The sequence below is a fragment of the Phoenix dactylifera genome, chromosome 17 (assembly GCF_009389715.1).
Source record: "Phoenix dactylifera cultivar Barhee BC4 chromosome 17, palm_55x_up_171113_PBpolish2nd_filt_p, whole genome shotgun sequence".
In the NCBI taxonomy this organism is placed as follows: domain Eukaryota; kingdom Viridiplantae; phylum Streptophyta; class Magnoliopsida; order Arecales; family Arecaceae; genus Phoenix; species Phoenix dactylifera.
In genome coordinates, this window is record NC_052408.1 from 5,755,123 (window position 1) to 5,775,511 (window position 20,389).

The window sequence follows — 20,389 nt, forward strand, 5'->3', positions numbered from 1 at the left end:
AAGGGGGGAAATTTGGAAGGAGAATCGAAATGGAATGGAAAAGAGGGCAGGAATAAAGATCATGATTTCCATTTTATTATTTAGTGCAAGAAATATCACAATAAAAAGGAATACTCAATATCGGTTAGATACTAATATTTAATTGAACTAGTCATACATCAAAATATTACCAATTTTATATATCTTTGATTTAGTTTTTTAGTTTCTTTCTTGCTTCATTTTTACTTTTGTTATTATCTTTATTTTATTTTATTTTTCAATATAGTTTAGTTTTAATATTTTAATTTAAATTTTAGTCTGCTTATTCATGATTTTACTATATTTTCTATTCGTGTTTTCTAATTTTAAATAATATATTTTCTTGTATTTTCCTTTTATATTTTTGATACTTTAATGAGGTATGCTATTGTTTTTTAATATCCTAAGTTTTTGCCTTTTTATTTTAATTTATTGTTTTAATTGAATTTCATATATTTATTGAGCGTATTTTATATTTTTTATCCAATACTATTTAATAATTTATGTTTAAATTTTTTAAATTCCTTCACGTAACATTGATTCCACAATTCTCATTTGTTAGTGTAATACATACTAAACCTTTAATAACAATTAATGTAATATTACGATCATGTTACTTGATATTTTTATTTTTTTGATGTAGTAATAATTATTGATTAAATATAGTTAATTATTTATAGTTTATGGTGCATCATAATCATTGATAATTAACTCGTATCAAATATAATATGTGTTGCTATTTTATAATAAATATTATTAATTGGTTCATTTTCTAAAATTACCATTCTCCTATTCCTCATTGGTCATTCGTCTTTTTTAGGAATAAAATATATTTGTCATACCACTCCAAAAAAAATATATCAGTAAATATCAGAAATAAAATATATGAAAACTCAGAATGGATATTTGTCCCAGCCATCCACAATATCGATTCCGTATGATTAATAACATATGATGCCATCACCCAGCTTGTAACACAGTTAGCTTCTCTATATATTTATTTTACTACAAAAAACTAAAGAGCTACCATCATTTTCCAACAATTTTGACGTAAAGAATAGTTAATAATGTCCGAAATAGTCGAACAAGAAAGCCACCAAATAGCTGTCAAGGAGTTCCTTTCAATATAATATGTGAAGCCTTTAAAATTTTTGCAGCATACAACATACCTTCCCACGCAGCATGCAATTCCACCACAGAAAATATAATATCAAATAATATAGCACCTCCTACCATGACTAATGCACCACTCATACTTCTAATAACAAAACTTGCTCTACTCAAATCATCTCTATTTAACATACTATCATCAAAATTAATCTTGAGGAAACCAGAGGATAGTAGCTCCCGGTAAAATAACCATACATGAGGATGCAAAACCTGTATATGGAGAGTCATAGTTTGCCCCCTTATCAAGGACACCTCCAAGGTAGTAGCAATTATGTATTTCTATTCTTGACAAACTGCTTTCATGAGAATCAATTTAGAACTCTAAGCATAACTTTAAAAATTACAATCATTTTTCGCCAATCAAATATTATAAGCAATATAAGCCATCAGCATATTCTCTCTACACATGTAAATGATCTCTCATGGATGGTTTGGATAGAGATATCAACAAAGAGTTGGAATTATATCCACAAAAATAAAGCAACCCTATGAACACCACTTTTCCATTTCCACCCAATGTTTCTAGTTGATAGGACATCCCATGTGAAGGCTCCCAACCCAAATCCATCTGCACGTTCTCCATTTAATATAGGAGGTAATATTTTGCCTTCCTCTTGTATTATTTAAATATTTGATAGGTTCCAGCCGTATGGAAAAATTAATATGTTTCAGATCACAACAAAATGTCATGATCCTGCAATCACGATCATGTTATAAGCATGATTTGAGGTAATAGTTGTTTTAACAAACGGCAGGTCAGATGATTTTAAGGACTTTTGACGGTATTTGATCGTAAAATATCAAAATTCACCGTACTAGTGCTGGACCCATACTGGTGCCACACTAGCATAATATTAATATGGTATGGCACGAAATTTTTTTAGCATACCGAAAGTCGGTAAACCATCGATACCGAACCAGTACGATACAATATATTTGATACTGCATAATTCGGTACAGTACGGTATATTATGCTTGATACAACTATCGATTACTTTACCAGTCTGGTAAACCAACACCTTTCTCTTGTGCTTGATTTGTGTTTCTTGTTCTGTGATTTTCGTTTCTCTGCTGGATTTCACCACTCAGGTATAAGGGAAACAATGTACAAAGTTGTCGGTGCAATCTAACTGTGTACTATATTTTCCAACAATCAGAAGAATATGTGTCTTCATTTGACTTCATGTTTAACATTTTCTTTTTTCACATTAGTTACAAATTTATGTGAATCTATCTTTGTTTAATGTTTCAGATTACCTAGAATTTAGGTGTTCACCTACTATTATGTTAGATGAGGGAAGTGATGCTTCCAGCTTGAGAATATCTATCATGAGACCTTATCATACTTGCAACAGGATGACAAGATCTCATAGAATCGTACCAAAATTACAACAGTAATTGATAAAGACCAAAGAATCATGGCACTGCATTTAAGTTAGTTTCAACAACCACTTGGGTCAACATCTTCTTGCAATAAAGTTTCAGTAGACATTACATTGCATCTGTTCCCATGAGTATTGTTGAAAGGTTGATGATCCGAAACAGATCTCGAGTCCAAGAAGGATGACTGGATTGTTTGGAAATATATGTCTGAGCTTGAAATTCACATCCTTGTCCATTAGAAGTGAGAATTGTAGCTTATAATTGTTAAAGAGAATCTCTGCATTTTAATTATCACTGCATGCATGGAAAAGGTTCGATTCAAAATTTAGCTTGTCAAGTAATGTTCTCCACAACAACTCCACAATAAACGACTAAGAAGAATGCACATCCGTTATAATTTGTTCAGTTTGTGCCAAAGATATTTAGATGGAAATATCGACATGGTTATTGATTTGAAGCATTTTATAAAGATGTCACCTATCTAAATTTTAAAACATGCCATGCATGACGTAATCACAAGCAACGCAAGTAAGTGTTATTATATAAATTTGGTATACCCAAAAGCCAGTATCTCATAAGAGAATGCAAAGGTCTTTTGCATATGGAATGAGATATAAAATAAAATTTAATTTGTAATCTTTCAAGTCTTATATATCATTCCACTAGACAGGAAAGATCATTGGCCTTCCCAAGATACCAACCTTGGTGTGTTGATGTCTGCATGACTCATTCATGAAAAAAATAATCTCAACTAGGTGCCACTTCGAATGTGATAACTTGAATCTATTGATGAACTAGTTTGGACCATTATCCTTTCATTTTCTTTTTATGGTTAGTAAAATATCTTACTTAAAAAACAAAGTATTGAAACTTTTGGTTAAGTGTAATTAAATATGCAAAACACAGTCCTCCCAGTAGTATTGGAACAATAAAGTAGTTCAAATAAATTTACTTGTCACCAACTCAAAACTTATGCTAATTATAGACTATCTCAAATATTTCAAAACAACTCAAACAAATTAGATTTAAACATGGAATATCTTACTGGTAAGTTTTCTTTTGTTGAGAGAGAAAGAGAAAGTCATTTGTGGGGCTGTAAATGGGTCAAGTCAACCCATGACTTAAACTCGATCCCAACCTAATTAGACTCAACCCTGTCCATATTTGAAGACAGATCAGGGTCAAAAACTAGACCCTATTTGAAAATTTGACCGATTTGGACTATGTAATTTTTGGTTTGACTTGACCAAGCCCAACCCATATATCATGTCTGATTTGGGTCAATAAAAAGTAGATCCGACCCAAAAACCCAAATCATATAAAATTCCTTCTCCTTCTCCTTCACGTTAAATATTTTTCTCAAGACTCATCAAATTAGTCCTTCTATGTTATCTCAACAACTGCAACTCTTTTCTACTTCCAGTTGATTATATTAAAAATATTCATTGTCTATTTGGCAGTTTCTTATATTAAAAATATTCATTGTCTATTTGGCAGTTTCTTATTTAAAAATTTTCAAGTATCTAAATTTATATTTTAAAATAAAGATTGTAAACTTCTACCTTGAGAATAATCGATTTGTTTCATGAAATTTAAGTTTTCTAATAAAAGTTTATGTTTAAGTTTTTTATTTTATTTAAAAATAGTAATTTTATATTTTTATTTTATTTAAAAATTAGTAATTTTATATTAAACTATTCAGTATTATATTTAGCTAGAAAAAGCTAATTGCTTGACTCGAACTATAAATCTAATCTAATCTAGTCCAAAGTTGGACTCGAATATTTGAGAGTAGATCCAAGTCATACTTGACACCAACCCAACCTAAAAATTTTCTATGATCCCGACGCGACCCAACCAGCTGGTAAGTTAGGTCTAAATCCAAAATCAAGATACGAATATAAAACCAAGTTGGGTCAGAATCATACATGCCCAATCTGACCCGACGTGTTTGCATACTAGTTATTTGATAGTATGATATTGTAATTTCTCACACGAGGACACTTATAGAGGATATGAAGGATATAAATGGATACCATAATTCTATATATTGCTTTTTTGTTATTGTAATGTAAAATCGACAAGTACATGAATAACAAGTATGGAACTTTCTATCGTGGTAGATCACCTTTTCTAGAAAATATTTCGGTAAACAGCTTGGCTGACATATTTTACTAGCACGAATCAGAAGGAGTTTTTTATTGTATTTTATTTCCTATAAGATGGATGGGTGTTACACCACCCAAAAAATCTTAATTTTGCTTGTGACATTTCATCCTTCAATGAGAGTTTAAGAAACCTCATCATTGCATTTGCAAGGAATTTGTCACGGAGATTATAAAACTAGAATTAATTTACTTTTTTTTTTTTTTTGAAGAGTCTCTTTGGCAAGTTTCGACATATTGAACCTTTAACTTGTTATAATAATGTATATGAGTTACAAACACGTATCATTGCATGCCAGGACCCAACTCAGATACTAGTATCATCTAATTAGGATCTTGTAAGCATGGGGCAACATGGTTAAATATAGTGTATTGCATGCAAAATCACGTACTTCACTTATCAAGAATTTTCTTTTTAAAATGTGTCTGTAATGTTTTTATAAAAGATATTTCTCAAAAAAAAATGCTCCTAGAAAAGATATGTTAGATCTAACAATATATAGTCTATACATTTGACTATATATGTTAAAAATATATAGTTTATACATTTGAGTATATAATGTTGAATGTATATAATGTATGTTAGAACTATCCCACTTATGGAAGTATTAAATATAATTATTAATAAATATTGGGGGAAGTAGTTTAATTGCTTCCTCCATTTCCCCTCTATATATGTTGAATAGGTTCCATTTCATTACTGAAAATAGAAAGGAAGCAATTTAACTTATTATCATGTGGTAGTTGATACACATGATGCATATCAAATAGAAATTGTAGAGGTCAATTTAATTGTCCTCATGAAGCACGAATAGCCTTTCTTCTGATTGCTTGAATTGCTCACGCATCTAGACCATAAATAGATGCCCCTATAGATATAGAGGACTGGAGCTCTGATACCAACATGATCTGATTGGAGAGAAGAAATATTTTTCTCAACCTGCTCAACTTGAATCTGTTAAAGAAAATAGAAGAAAATGGAAGGAATCTCGAAAGTAGAGCTTAATCCTATTTTATTTTATTAATTATCCATATCTCCTAAAGTGAGGTACATATCCCCTATTTATAATACTAGCAAGGTCTTTCCTTTCATAATTTGGGTTGGACTCTTCTCCTAGTTTGAATAGGACTAAGTATCCTAAAATAAATATGGCTAAGCATAATATTCTTAAAAAAAGATAAATTTTAAAAAAAAAATTGAAAAAAAATAAAACTTTTAAGAAGAAGATTTCGACTCTACATCAACTCTGCCTTCTATTGTTCTGCTTGATTCTTCTCAGATAGAGAGTTATGCCTGGTCAAAATTTTATTTGAAAAAAAAAACTTTAAATTTGACCCGCCTATTTTGGGGCCTAAGCGGTGAAATTTCATCCAAATTCAACTTTCTAATTATAGATCTTATAAAATTATCCAATTTCAAAAAAAAATATATCATCTCAATTGGGCATCGTATGATCAAGTTATAGCCTCCGAAAGTTTGAAATGCGACTCAACTTCTCGATATAGCAGATCTCGCTCCTAGACCCTATCCAACCCTACTCGTAATGGTCAAAATATTTCACATCGAGTCTGGTGATCATTCTGAATACTCGAAGTAGCCAAAATATTTTACATCGAGTTTAGTGATCTCTTTGAATACTTCTAGTGGCAAAATTAGTCCATATCGAGTTTAAGGATTCTCCTGGATCAGAAGATGCTTGGAGCCAAAGAGTGCAATAGGTAGAGCTACCGGTAAGTAAAGCAGGATGAAAAATAAAGGGGAGAAATTATATCAACTTAATCTACATCGAAACTTATCATGTGCATTACTATTTATTTGATCAAAACAAAAAAGATTTTGGGTAAACTTAGCATTCCATCGAGTAATGACATTTTACTCAACCGATACGATGTAAACAATGAAATCAAAAGTATTGAAAATTTGTTGAGATCCGAATTTATAAATCAAATCGGGTTACTTGATAACTAATTGTGATCCCATCAATCAATGATAAAATGTGTAATGACATCTCACAAATGCCATGCAAATTGGTAATTCAAGACTCTGCGGACAGTATGATCCCATCATCAATCTGGAAACACATGCATGATCACTGTTGGTTCAAATAGTTGAGGATCCAACATTGATGACACCACATGAATCATATACTGGTCCCATGCCTTTAGATAACACATAGGTTGGTCCATTTAAACTTCCATCTCACCTTCTCTCGTATGAAGCCAGCAAGTATGGCCCTTACCAAACCATCACCTAAAGAGGGATACCCCCACAAAGTACTATTCTTCTTTTTATTGAAACATCAAGTACTACTTAACCACAACAGTGATGAAGCTGGCTTTCTATGTTTTATATATAATCAAAATAGCCTTCAAGTTAGAAAGAGATTGGGAGGAATCCAGAAGGAGACAAGCCTAGAGAGATAACTCTAATTGAAGAAAGGATTGCGTTGTGATGATCTAAGCTCATCCTTACATGAAGAATGGATTCCTCGTGTGGATTTGCCCACCTCGCTGCAGGACGTTGTGGGGCAAATGAAGAAAAGATTTAAAGAAAGAAAGCATGGTGGAGACGTCTCATCCATATTAGACTAGGTTAGTTTAACCAACCATTTCTTGTAGAGAAACGTTCCATTTCCTATGAACACTCGGTAGGCCCTAATTCTCTATTGCTCCAGCCCAAAGTTATATGGTAATCATTTCCCCTCCCCCCCCTCCCCCCTGCTTCTCTTGTGCTTGCGATCCATCCAAGCAAAAGCCTCTCACGTCAAATGTGGTGAGTAATTGGTGTCAATCAATCAACGATCACCCACACCTTTTTTGTTTTTTTTATTGCCTCTCCCTTCATACATCTCTACATCAAACCGTATAAAACGTTACCAACAATATTTTAACAACACTAAGCAATACTCTATATATTAACACTTCAATGACATTGACTGTATACCTAGCATTCCCATTGATCGATGTATGTGCTTTTTCCATCTCCCTTGCTAGAATCATAACTAAATACAGAGCGAGACCATCAACATGGTACGTATCGTTTTCCTTGTACATGTTGTTATATGATAGAGGAATTGATAGAAATTATATACAATTCATAGGGTCTTTCTAAAAAATTTATGAACAATTATATGCTTTAGAAAATTTTCCTTCCACTCCATCTCTATAGTAGATCTTGGATGAAGCTTAATTCCATGAGCAAATGGTAGATCATTCTTTTATTTTTAGAAAAAAAAAATCCTGGCTAGATTTGGACCAGATCCTGGCTGCAAATCCAGTTAGAGTTGGGTCCAAGTCATGCTAAAGCCACATGCAAACGAACTCGGTGAGATAGCTACATACACTTCGTTTTTGGAGGAAAGATAGCTACATATATACATTTCAAAGACTAGCTAGGCGGAAACAACGAAGGCGATGGTTTTGGCCCATTTCTGGAGGGGACAATTTTGTTACTATACCAAAAAACAGCAAAGGAGAAAGCTTATGGCAATGTATCTGACGCAGATTCTACCTTACGATTTTGGGACCCAGCAACTTGCAACGTGTCCTGATGCGTTTAAGGTTCGAATGCGACACTTCATATTAGTAGTAGGCATCGCGTCATTCTACTTTTTCTTTTTTACTTTTGTTTGAGAAAATGTCGTTTTATCATCCCTCGTCATCCTATCGAGGAATCAACAAAGTTGAATTAAAAAAAATAATAATAATCTGGAATGATATATTCTTCAATTCTCAACTTCCCTTATTTTTTTTTCTTTTTTCTAGAATTTTTTTTGGCATAAATAACCTTCTAAAAATTTAAATTTGCATGAATACCCTCTTCAAATTTATATATATTTCTATATCCTCATAAAATACTATTTTTATACAAATGCCCTTAATATAACGGTTCTTCTAATACCGTTAATAAAAACTATATTTATTTTAATTAAAATATAATATAAAATTTAGAAATTATTTTTTATGTTCTATCGCGTTCGTCTTATAAATGTTTCTTTTTTCACATTTATTCAGTAAGGATATTTTAGTCATTTTAACTTGAAACCGTTAATTTTTTAATGACATTAGATGGCGTGCATATATATATATATATATATATATATATATATATATATATATATATATATATAAAAGAATAAAAAAAGAGTAGAATAGCAAAATAAGTGTTTTACGAGAGTATACATGCAAATATTACTTTTAGAATGGTTTTCATACAAAATTAGATATTTAGAAAGATATATATTCATGCTAAAAAAATCTTTTTAAAAAAAATTCTCATGGAGTGCCGGCAAAATCCTACTAGTGCAAATGGTGCTCTAAACTTTTTGGCAATAATCAATCCTCATATATATATTTGAATTTTTCATAGTCTGGTCGCTCCATATTTCAAGCAAAATAATGACCAAAGGAAATTTAAAAAGAAAAGGTATGCCTTGCGTATTCAATTTGTAAAGTGCAAGTAATGAATAATATTGTTAGGCATGTGTTATATTGTGGGCTATGCTTATTTCCAGTTGATTTGACCATACAACTCCCGGTTAGATTCTTCGATAATAAAAAAACGCTATCAATGCCAAACAAAGCCAAGTGAGGGATGGTCCATGAAGTTTTTTTTATTTTTTGTTGGTAGATAAAGTCCGTGAAGCTTTTATATATATTAGTGATGCAGATCATATTTGAGTTGCCAATGGTTAATCAAATCCTCTATGAGTCATACTGCGGCATATGGAAGTGTGGTAAAATAGTTGGAGAGAGAGAAAAATATTCTCCAAGTTAGAAAAGGATTAGCGAAGTGTGCGCAAAATATATGGTACTAAAATTGTCCTTTGCATCTCTAAAAAGCAACCTTCATCCTTTTTAGCACAAAAAATTAGTTGTGTAGGTCTAACAATGCTCATGTGTACTTTCCATCAAAAAAACAAGCAATGCTCATGAATGATAGTTGAAGAGGAACTCAATTATCTCTATTTAGACAATACACAACATTATCTAACATTCGCACGAATATGTATTGTTTTATATTCTGAGCCATAGATTGGACCATGTCAAATAGGTCAAATTAATCTAAGTAGTATACACTCAAAAAAAAGAAAGAAAATCTAAACAGTAGTCAGCTTACATACCATGAGACAATCTTACTTAACAATGCTCATGCGGATTAGGCTTATTAAATATGGAGATTTTTCTTATAGAAATTTTCACTATTTAAAAATTGCTTTCAATTTAGCTACCATGTAAAACAAGCCATTGAGTTAATAATTAATGAAAATATGACATGAAAACAATTGCCTCTGTTATATAAACAGCTGTTACAACAAATTAATTAATGGCTAAATGATAGATTCTATTTAAAGGCCACACGTATGGTTGGTTAGTTTTAGACTTTGCTGCCTCCTGCCCGTTAGCAGACGACTTGCTCCTAGTTTGCACCTCACAGTATCATGTAATTAAATAACTTACTTCACAGTATCATGTAATTAAATAACTTACTTCAGGTGACGGCAAGTATTGGTTTCTGTACGATGTGGTAAACTAGTGTCAGTCTACGTAGCGCCCACACGCACACAGACACGCAAATAGAGAGAGAGAGAGAGAGAAAGAGAGAAAGAAAGAGAGAGATCAGGGAGAGTCCGATGCCCAGTCGCTGTAGGGTTAGATAGAAAGTAACAAGGCCACGGGGGTTGGCCCATCCGGTGCAGTTGTCGGAGGCAATGACCGCTTAAAAGAGAGATTGAAGAGAGAGAGAGAGAGGGAGGGAGGGAGGGAGGGAGGGAGAGGGAGGAGGAGGAGCTAACCATTCTCGTTCGCATAAAAAGGGAGAGCTCTCCAACCAACCAACGGCGGAAGAGGAAGACAAACAGAGAGGAGAGAGGAACTAGATAATATAACAAGAGGATCAAGAAGTTGAAGGCATGGGTCATCACTCCTGCTGCAACCAACAGAAGGTTAAGAGAGGCCTGTGGTCTCCTGAGGAAGATGAGAAGCTCATCAGATACATCACCACCCATGGCTATGGCTGCTGGAGTGAAGTCCCAGAGAAAGCAGGTCCTCTCTTTCTCTCTCTTAACAGACATGGTGTGGAAGGCAAGATATTAGTGTAAGGCTCTCATTCCTTCTTGCTCGTGCTTTATCACGCAGGGCTACAAAGATGTGGGAAGAGTTGCCGCTTGAGATGGATCAATTACTTGAGGCCCGACATTAGACGAGGAAGGTTTACACCAGAGGAGGAGAAGTTAATTATCAGCCTCCATGGCATTGTTGGAAATAGGTTTGAGAAACCCTTCTTACATCCATTTTTGTTTCTGCTTGCACGAAATAACTATCGATAGTGTGAGCATCACACATTTGTATACTTTGCATGGAAGCCATCTTCTATCTCAAAGTATACTCAAATGAGGTGTCACATCCATTCTCTTTTATTTCACATCTATTTAATTAGATTGCACGAAACTGGCAGAAGCCTGTTCGCAAGACGATCTTTACATAGTTCGTTTAAATCTTTATCAAGTATCTTGCATATTTCTTAAAGTATCTTTTCTTATGATCAGATATGGTTTCCTACGCAAAGTTCTTGCTGAAGTCATAATATTAGGTGTTGCTTGATCTCCTTAAACATTCATGGTGGCATTTGGCAGGTGGGCTCACATAGCAAGTCACTTACCAGGACGAACAGACAATGAGATCAAAAACTATTGGAATTCATGGATTAAAAAGAAGATAAGAAAGCCTAGCACGCCTCCATCAACAAGCCCGCCAAGCATAGAGCTAGTCCAACCAGGGTTCAACTCTGTCGATCAACTCGATGCCATCATCAACCAAAGTCTATCCACAAAGCCAGCTCCTGATAACATATTTTCCACGCATTGTCCTATGTTCATGTTCGACACGAGCGCCGGCGATAGTCGCCCGGGCTGCAGTGCAAGAGAGGAGCTCGTCCAAGATGTTGCAACTCTAAATTCCGACATATGGAACCCTCAGAATCAAGACCAAGCAGTACTGCCTCCTCTCCTCAATTTCTCGAGCGGCATGGACTCAACCTATTTGCCATCCTTGGTCGATGGCATGGGAAACATGGTGCCCATGGAGGCACAACCATGTTGTGTGGGAGATGATGGGGACACAAGTGGGGAGTGCTTTGAGAAGCAAGAGCTGAATGAATGGATGGACTCACAACAGTACTCCAGCCTTCTTATTTGGGACCAGGTGCAAGGATCCCTTGGTGGAGAAGGCCTCCCAACAGCTACAACCAGAACGGACAGCATGGCTACTTCATTCCCTTCAACTTTATAAGGGATTAAATGAGGTGGATATCCTCTCTCTTTCTAACTCTCCCCATCTCTATCTATAATAAGGGTCTTCGACATGTGGAGGTTATTTATTGGTTTGGTGTTCTTCTTTTCTTTGAAGTGAGGAGTTGTGAAGTTTCATGAAGGGATTGAGATTGCATGAGTGCAATGTTCTGAAATATAATAGAAGATAACGAAAAAAGTCAACAAGGAAGTAGTTGTGAGTGATAGCTTGTTCCATGGGTCTTCTTTGGCTATTTGTCATGCTTCTGTCAAATTGTAAAGGCTCCACTTTCTCACTTTTATAACCTTTTTTTTTCTTACGTAGCAATGCTTCGACCTTGCGTGGGAAGACTTGTCTTCTCAGCTTTATGGGTCGCAGCACAACGAAGGAGAGATTCTGAGGGTACCTAATCACTTTGGAAATTAGAACATTATTGTTTCTCTTCGTACTAGCATCATTCTTATCTTTTCAACAAACGAACGTCCCTACCATGGGGCTATTTGGATGAGGTAATGGCCGAACGAAGCCTTTTTATAAAATAAAATAATCTTCTCTATTCTTCACCTTGTCCTGTTCTTAGAGGAAGGACCAACCATATCTGGAGATCGACGAAAGACAAGTGCAATATCAGCGTACAAGATCTAATGCGAAAGAAAACTATTGGAGCAGGCCTTGCATTCTAGAGAAGTAAAAAATTCCAACCAACCAACAAAAGGAGCACCAATCCTGAAGGGAAAGGCATGCCTTTTGGGCTACTGATGCAAGTTTAACATGCACAAAGAACATCGACAGGGGGGGAAAAAGTGGACGAATTAAAACTCTTCAAGGAATTCTACTAAAATTAGTTCCACTAGCTCTGGTTAAATGCACACAGGCCGGCTAAGGGTGAAGCCCTCAAAAAAGCAAAAAAAAAAAAAAAGAAGAAGAAGAAAAGAAAAAAAGAAACAGCAAAATATATTTGAGAATCTCCAAAACTCCCCAAAAGTACATCGGATCATACTAGCGAAAATTCTGAAGTGGTACGGTAATCTTCAACTTTACTGGTGCGCTCCGACATCATTTAAAAATTAAAAAAAATAATGCAGCACTGCTTATGTTTCCGAAGACTACTTGGCCTTCGAGTGCGGTAACGACGGAAAACAAAAGAACAACAGAAAGTGCGGAAACAGAACAAGAAAAATAATTGAAAAAGAAGAATAAAAAAATAGATGCTACTTTGTTGGATACAGTATAGCTGATTTTATCTAAATTTATCTAAAATTTCAGTATGTTATTTTCGACATTAAAAGCTAAAGATTGAACTATTTGAATTTTGAAAAGCCTTCTGCATTGATTATTTTAAGTATTAATGTTTGATGAAATTCATCCTCTATTTTGTTGATTATAGTTCAAACCCGCCGCTTTATTGGTGATGAATGTTCTTGTTGCAGAAGCCAATATTAATTAATTCAATCTCGATGATGTTTGTTCAGCCTCTAGAACTAGAGAAGATATATTGTAATCTCATTATTCTAAATAGTGAAAGTTTTTGGCTAGACTAGGATCCGTAGTTTTTTTCTTCACATCGAAAGGTTTTTCGTATTAAAAATTGTGTTGTCTCTTATTTATGAATTGCTTGATTATTTTGCTAATTAATTGCTTGTGTAGATGGTAGAGATTATTGTTGCTCGGTAAATTATAGTGATGTCCCATTTAATTGCACAAAGAAAGAAAAAATATTGTGGCATCAAAGTAGCATCAGAGCAAGGTTGCTAGTAGCTGAATTTTTTTTGTATTGATTAAATATTGTTTCTTGATTGCTATTTTTGCATCAAAGTAGCATCAGAGCGTTGCTAGTAGCTGAATTTTTTTTTATTGATTAAATGGAAGAGCATTCAGGTGGTAGTATGGTTAAACTCGCATCTTCCAATTATTTAATTTGGAAGCTTTGAATGGAAGATTTATTATTTTGCAAAAATTTGTATAATTCCATTGAAGAATTTAGTGCCAAACCAAGTGACAAAACTCGACAAGAGTGGAAGAAAATGAATAGGAAGATGGTTGGATTAATCAGGTAGCGAATAGATGATCGTGTTTTTCATTATGTTTCTATGAAGATTAATGTTCATAGTTTATATAAGAAATTAAAGAGTCTTTATGAGCGGAAGACTGCACACAACAATGTATTCATGATCAGAAAGGTTGTAAATATAAAGTATAAGGAGAAAAGTTTAGTGGCTAAGCATTTGAGTAGATTTTAGGATGTGATAAATCAACTAACTACTATGAAAATGATGCTAGATGATGAGTTGTAAGCATTGTTGTTGCTCAGCTCCTTGTCTGACTGGTAGAAAATTCTGGTTGTATCATTTAGTAATTCAGTTCTTAATAGTATGGTAACATTAGAAATAGTAAAAGATAATATGCTTAATAAAAAGACAAGAAGAAGAAAACATGGTGTGACTATACAATTAGAGGTATTGGTCATAGAAAGGCAGAGAAGGAGTAAAACTAGAAACTTACAAAATTCTAATTAACAGCTGTGATTGGTCAAGGGAAAGGTCCAAATTTAAAAAAGAGATAAAATATTTTTATTGTGGCAAGCAAGGGCACATAAAAAGAGTGTGCAAAAAATTTAAAAGAAAGTAGTCAAAAGAGAGTGGTGAAGAAAAGAAGAAAGAAAAAGATACAACAACAGTTACATGTAATGGTGATATTATTATTATTTGTGATGGTGCTTATGTAAACCTTAAATGCTAGGATTGTAATTGGATGGTTGACTCAGGTGCTTTTTTTTATGTTACTTCTCGACGTGACTTTTTCACATTTTATACTAGTGGTGATTTTGGCAACATCAGAATAAAAAATAATGGAGTAACTAAGATTGTGGACATAGAACATGTTTGCTTATTTCAAATATCCGCCTCCACTTGATCTCTACTGGACTGCTTGATGATGAATATTACGATAACCACTTCAGTGAAAGAAAATGAAAGCTCGCCAAAGATTCTCAAGTGGTAGCAAGAGAAAAGAAATCAAGCACACTTTATATAATGCAAGCAAAATTGTGCAAGGGGGAGGTGCATATGGTTGAAAACTCTTCAAAGGGAAGGTGAATGCGGTTGAAAACTCTTCGATTGAATTATGGCATAAGCGGCTTGGACATATGAGCAAAAAGGGAGTTGACATTCTAGCTAAAAAGAAACTCCTTCCTATAAAAGGTACACCCCTAAAGACTTGCACTCATTGTTTAGCTGGTAAACAACATAAATTTAAACGCAAAGAGCATCTTGTGTGCAGATTAAAAAAGAGCTTATATCGGCTCAAGCAAGCACCTCAGCACTTTTAAAGTATGTTTATATTTTGGTAATGGTAAATCTATGTTGAACGGTTACGGAGATGCAAACATGGCTGGTGATATAGATTCTAAAAAGTTCAAATCAAGAATGGTAAACCTGTGTCGAACAGGTACACAGATGCAAACATAGCTAGTGATATAGATTTTAGAAAGTCCACATCAGCATACTTGATGACTTTTGAAAGGGAGTTGTGTCATAGCAATATAAATTATAAAAATGTGTTGCTTTGTCCATTACGAGGCCGAGTATATTGCAGTTACAAAAGCTTGTAAAGAAATTTTGTAGATAAAATTTTTTTACAAGAGTTGGGCCTAGAACAAAAGAAATATATACTTTATTGTGACAGTCAAAATATCATCTATCTCTCAAAGAATCTAATATCTAATTTGAGATTCAAGCATATTGATGTAAGATATCATTGATTTCGGAATGCTTTAAAGATGAAATTACTATATCTTGGAAAAATCCATAATGATGACAATGAGTCGGATTTGATGACTAAAATCTTGCCTATGAAAAAAACTATTGTTTGTAGAAAAAAAGCAGGCTTGGTGGAATCCTCCACATGTCGGGAGAAAAAGAATTATTGGCATGGTCCCTTCCCATGTGGGACCCATATTATTTTTAAAAAAATTAAAAAAAAAGAATAACTCGGCAATGTTTATGTTTCTGAAAACCGTATGGCTTGGTAGTGCGATAACTGTAGGAAACAAAAAACAAAGGAAAGTGTGAAAACATAAAAAAAAAAAAGAAAAGAAAAATGGAGAAGAGCAGAAAAAATAGGGTGTTACTTTGTTAGATGACCTGATAATCAATTTTATTCAGATTTGACTGAAATTTCAGTACCTTGTTTTCGACATTAAGAACTATAGATTGAATGGTTTAGATCTTTGAAAAATCTTCTCATTAATTATTTTAAGCATCAATACTTGATGATATTCACCTTCTATTTTGTTGTTTATGGTTGAAATCCACTTTATTGACGATTAATATTTTTTTTTGCGAAAGCCAAAATTCAATCTTTATGATATTTGAGCAACTTTTAGTTGAACTAAAAAGAATCTATTGTAATTCCATTATTCTAAATAGTTGGAAGGAGGGTGTTGCGGTTACTAGATTCTTATGGCATTTAAAATGGATTTAAAAACTTTTTAGAAGTTTCCATAAAGATTCAGATAGAATTTTCAGAAAATATATTTTGACCTCTTTCAGCAGGAAAAATTTTGCTAGCAATATTTTAAAAATTTCAGTATAGTCCAATGTATTATATACCGCCTGATGCTGGTAACAAATAGCTCTCACGGGAAATGTTGAGAGGCAGATCGCCTGAACCCTTCACAAACCCAAGATACTCGGGCATGAGCTCCTCGCAGCTGTCCATGATGAATACCCTCCGGACATAGAGCTTGATGCTGTTCATCTTCTTCCTCGTGTCGAAGAAGTCAAAAGGAGCCCTTTTTTTCTTTTTTTTTATTTTTTTTGGTTAGACCGGATGATTCATACAACACATGTACGAACGCATCTAATAAAATCAGAAAACAAAATATCACGAAGCTCTCGAGGCAGCTCTCTATCTCCTGCCCACAATATGCTATTAGCATGGTTAGCCACGTAAGTGGCCACCCAATCCGCAGCTCCGTTGACTTCTCTAAACACATGCTTCGCTTGGATATCCGTAGCCCTCTTCGGCATGAAGAGGATCGCCTTGAATTCTAGCTGCCCCTCGACAGAGAAGTGCTTAGACAGCAAGGTGGTCCTCCCAGTCATTGGTCAAGCTCTTGTAGGAGGAGTTATACTCCTGTTTGGCGATCTCCTCAGGCTTGCGTAGCCAGATGGGCTTCTGCTTGTTGACAAGGGACCACTCATGTGAGACCTCCCCTTCACCTTCTTCTTCATAGATTTGGTCTCCTTTTCCTCATCAACCTCTTCAACATCACCTTCCTCTTCCTTCTTTGTTTCCTCATCCTCGTCATCACTGATCTCCTTCTCGGTTGTCTTCTCGGTCCAAAGGTGGATAGGGTAGCTAATGAACTCTGAGTGCTTCTTCACCAAATCCTTTAGCCTCCTCTCTTCCAAGCATTCAAGCTGCACAGTATTATAATAATCATTAGAAAATAATGACAACCAAAATATGATAGCGTCCGTGCATCCAGCAAAGAAAAAAGAGTCAATATTTTACCTGGTCCTTGAGGTAGAGGGTAATCTTAGTTCCCCTGCCAAGCTGCCCACCACTCACATCCCTAGTGACAGTGAAGGAACCACCAGCCTGAGACTCCCAAATGTACTCCTCATCGTCATTGTGCTTGGCTGTGACAACAACCTTCTGGGCAACCAAGCAAGCAGAGTAGAACCCAACACCAAATTACCCAATCATGCTCACATCAGCACCGGCCTGCAATGCCTCCATGAACTCCTTGATTCCGGACCTTGCAATGGTATCCAAATTGTTCACAAGATCTAGCACCAGATATCCCCAAAAAGTAAGAAAATAGAGAATATGACAAATCAATCCGCAGGTGGTGATTCATTGGATTCTAAACAGACAATTGATAATGATGTAAGAAATTCAGTATATTCTCTTTCCTTAATAACTTCCTCATTAATTATAAGTAATCAAATCAAAGAGTTGAAATGTGATATGGATTTATGTTGATTATCACATAACCTCTTCTGATTACCAGAAGCCACTGGAGGAACACATCAAAAGCAAACAGAAAAAGATGGAGCAAAGCATAGAAAAAACATGATTCTTGGGTAACACAAATAAGAACCTCAGATTTGACAATGAAATTGAAAAGCACACTATGAACACCCAAAAGTTATGTCAAAATAAACTCCTTAATTTGTTCCCTATTTTGTTCCACATAGAACATATCATCAAAAACTTCAGCCTTATTTGGTATCGTTCTTGTTTTCTGTTTTTGTTTCCCAAAAGAATAACCATTTAGGAGACTGACCAACATATATGGTGAAACCCTTTTGTTTTTGCTACCAAAAGCTCTAAATAATTCAAAAAACAAAAGGGTTTTTTTAAGCAAGAAATTTATTGCTTCTGAAAGTAAAGTAAACAACCACCTAATCCATCACCTTCACAAGCCGACATTCCAGAGCATCTTGGCTATACCCTCCAGGGGTAAAATTAGAATTCAAGAGAGTAATAATAAGAACTTATCAAAGTTTTCAAAAAATAAAAAATAAAAAAAAACATTAAATACTATTGACAACTATTCCTTGGAAATTTCATTTACAATAAACATAAATGCTAATATAAAATCAAATCTGTCATGAAATAACTTATGATGAATTGGATTTGCCAAGGGTAATTCAGATAGTCCTCATAAGCCTCCACTAATCAAAAATTGAAAAAAAAATAGAATCTTTAAATATCACTATAAATCTGAGAATCCCATATCGATTAGAGCAATCATTAATATCCGATATGCGCATAACCAAATCGAACAGCATAAGTTTAAGGTCCTGTTTGAGAGAGCTTTGAAGGACCAAAAAGTACTTTCTGGCCCTCCAAAAACACTTTTTAATAAAAAAAAGATGTTTGGTAAAAATTTCGGAGAGCTATTTTAGCTTTCTGCTAAAAATAGCTTTTTGGAAGAAGCTTCATTTTAAAGCCTTCCAAAAAATCACTTTTAGGCTCCGTCGAAAAGCTGTCTTCTTGATCAAAATACCTGTAATAAAATATAACAATTACACTAAATATCTCTTTATAATCCTGAAAAACTAATTTACACTAATAATTATAATACCTTTATTATTGTATTATACTATAAATATAATATAATATAATATAATATCATAATACATTAATATATTATATTAAATAATTTAATATTATGTTATATTATAAAAAATTAATTTATGCTAATAATTATAATATTTTATACTTTTATTATTATATTATACTATAAATATAATATTATATTATATTATATCATAATACATTTATATGTATTATACTATAGTATATAATGTTATAGTACTATATTATAATAATATTACATTACATTGCAGTAATATTATACTATATCATATATTTATATATTAATATATACTATATTTTATTATACTTTGTTGTATAATATCATGGAGTATCCTTTATGATTATTTTATCATACCAAAAGTACTTTCTCAGTTTGTTTATCAAACACATGCTAAAATGCTATAATACTTTAAAAATATAGTTACGAAACAACAAATAGCTTTTTATAAAAACTCTACTTTATAAAACTCTACTTCAAACCTTTACTTTCAAAAGCTCTACTGCCAATAGCTTCTCCAAACAGGGTGAAGTAAATAAGTGCGTCAAAACAGAACAAAGAAAGAAGGCAAATCAGGTCAGACGTGAGGCATAAAAAAATCTCTTACCGGCTTTGGTCATGCCGATTCCACTGTCGATGATGGAGAGCGTCTTGTTGGCCTTGTCCCGTACCAGCCGGATGAACAGCTCCGGCTGGGCATCCAATTTACTCTTGTCTGTCAAGCTCTCATACCGGATCTTGTCCAACGCCTACAAAATCCCAACAAACCCCATCAGAATCACAACATGGAGATTAAAAAAAAAGAAGATAAAATACGGAATCAAGCATCAAGGAAAGAAAGCATACATCGGAGGAGTTGCTGATGAGTTCACGTAGGAAGATCTCCTTGTTGGAGTAGAAGGTGTTGATGATGAGGCTGAGAAGCTGGTTGATCTCCGCCTGGAAGGCGAAGGTCTCGGCCTCACCCATCTAGACGTCCGCCATTGCCTGACCTCGAAGAACAAGGAAGCGTGAGAGATCCTAGAGCGATGCCAGATTTTTTTTTTTTTTTTCCTCCACTGATTTCCGGGAAAGCGAGAGGTGGGGGCATTTTATAGGATTGAGGGCTGTTGCAACCTCGGAGAAGGGATGGATTCTAGAGAGCTCTGCTGCTTTTCTTTTCCACGAAATTTTGAATCCCTGTTTTCTTCGGCCGGGGGTTCGAGAAGCTTCATGGCTTTTGTTTTGTTTCCATTGCTTTACCTTTGAGGGG

General features: G+C 34.2%; 1 protein-coding gene and 1 pseudogene across 1 annotated transcript; one reads left to right on the top strand and one right to left on the bottom strand.

Moving 5' to 3' along the window:
* The first annotated feature begins 10,525 nt into the window (after positions 1 to 10,525).
* On the top strand, positions 10,526 to 12,321 carry LOC103712434 (transcription repressor MYB6-like). The gene is made up of 3 exons (XM_008798956.3): positions 10,526 to 10,781; positions 10,875 to 11,004; positions 11,372 to 12,321. The coding sequence occupies exons 1-3, from the start codon at positions 10,649 to 10,651 to the stop codon at positions 12,024 to 12,026; spliced, it is 918 nt and encodes a 305-aa protein (XP_008797178.1). The 5' UTR covers positions 10,526 to 10,648; the 3' UTR covers positions 12,027 to 12,321.
* Positions 12,322 to 16,543: 4,222 nt separating this feature from the next.
* On the bottom strand, positions 16,544 to 20,389 carry LOC103712477 (annotated as a pseudogene).

What these genes read in the sequence shown, in the direction of transcription:
- LOC103712434 (XM_008798956.3), top strand. Translation starts at nt 10,649, where the DNA reads ATGGGTCATCACTCCTGCTGCAACCAACAGAAGGTTAAGAGAGGCCTG. An exon ending in TGAAGTCCCAGAGAAAGCAG is followed by an intron (nt 10,782 to 10,874) that starts GTCCTCTCTTTC and finishes TTTATCACGCAG; the next exon opens with GGCTACAAAGATGTGGGAAG. An exon ending in CATGGCATTGTTGGAAATAG is followed by an intron (nt 11,005 to 11,371) that starts GTTTGAGAAACC and finishes GGCATTTGGCAG; the next exon opens with GTGGGCTCACATAGCAAGTC.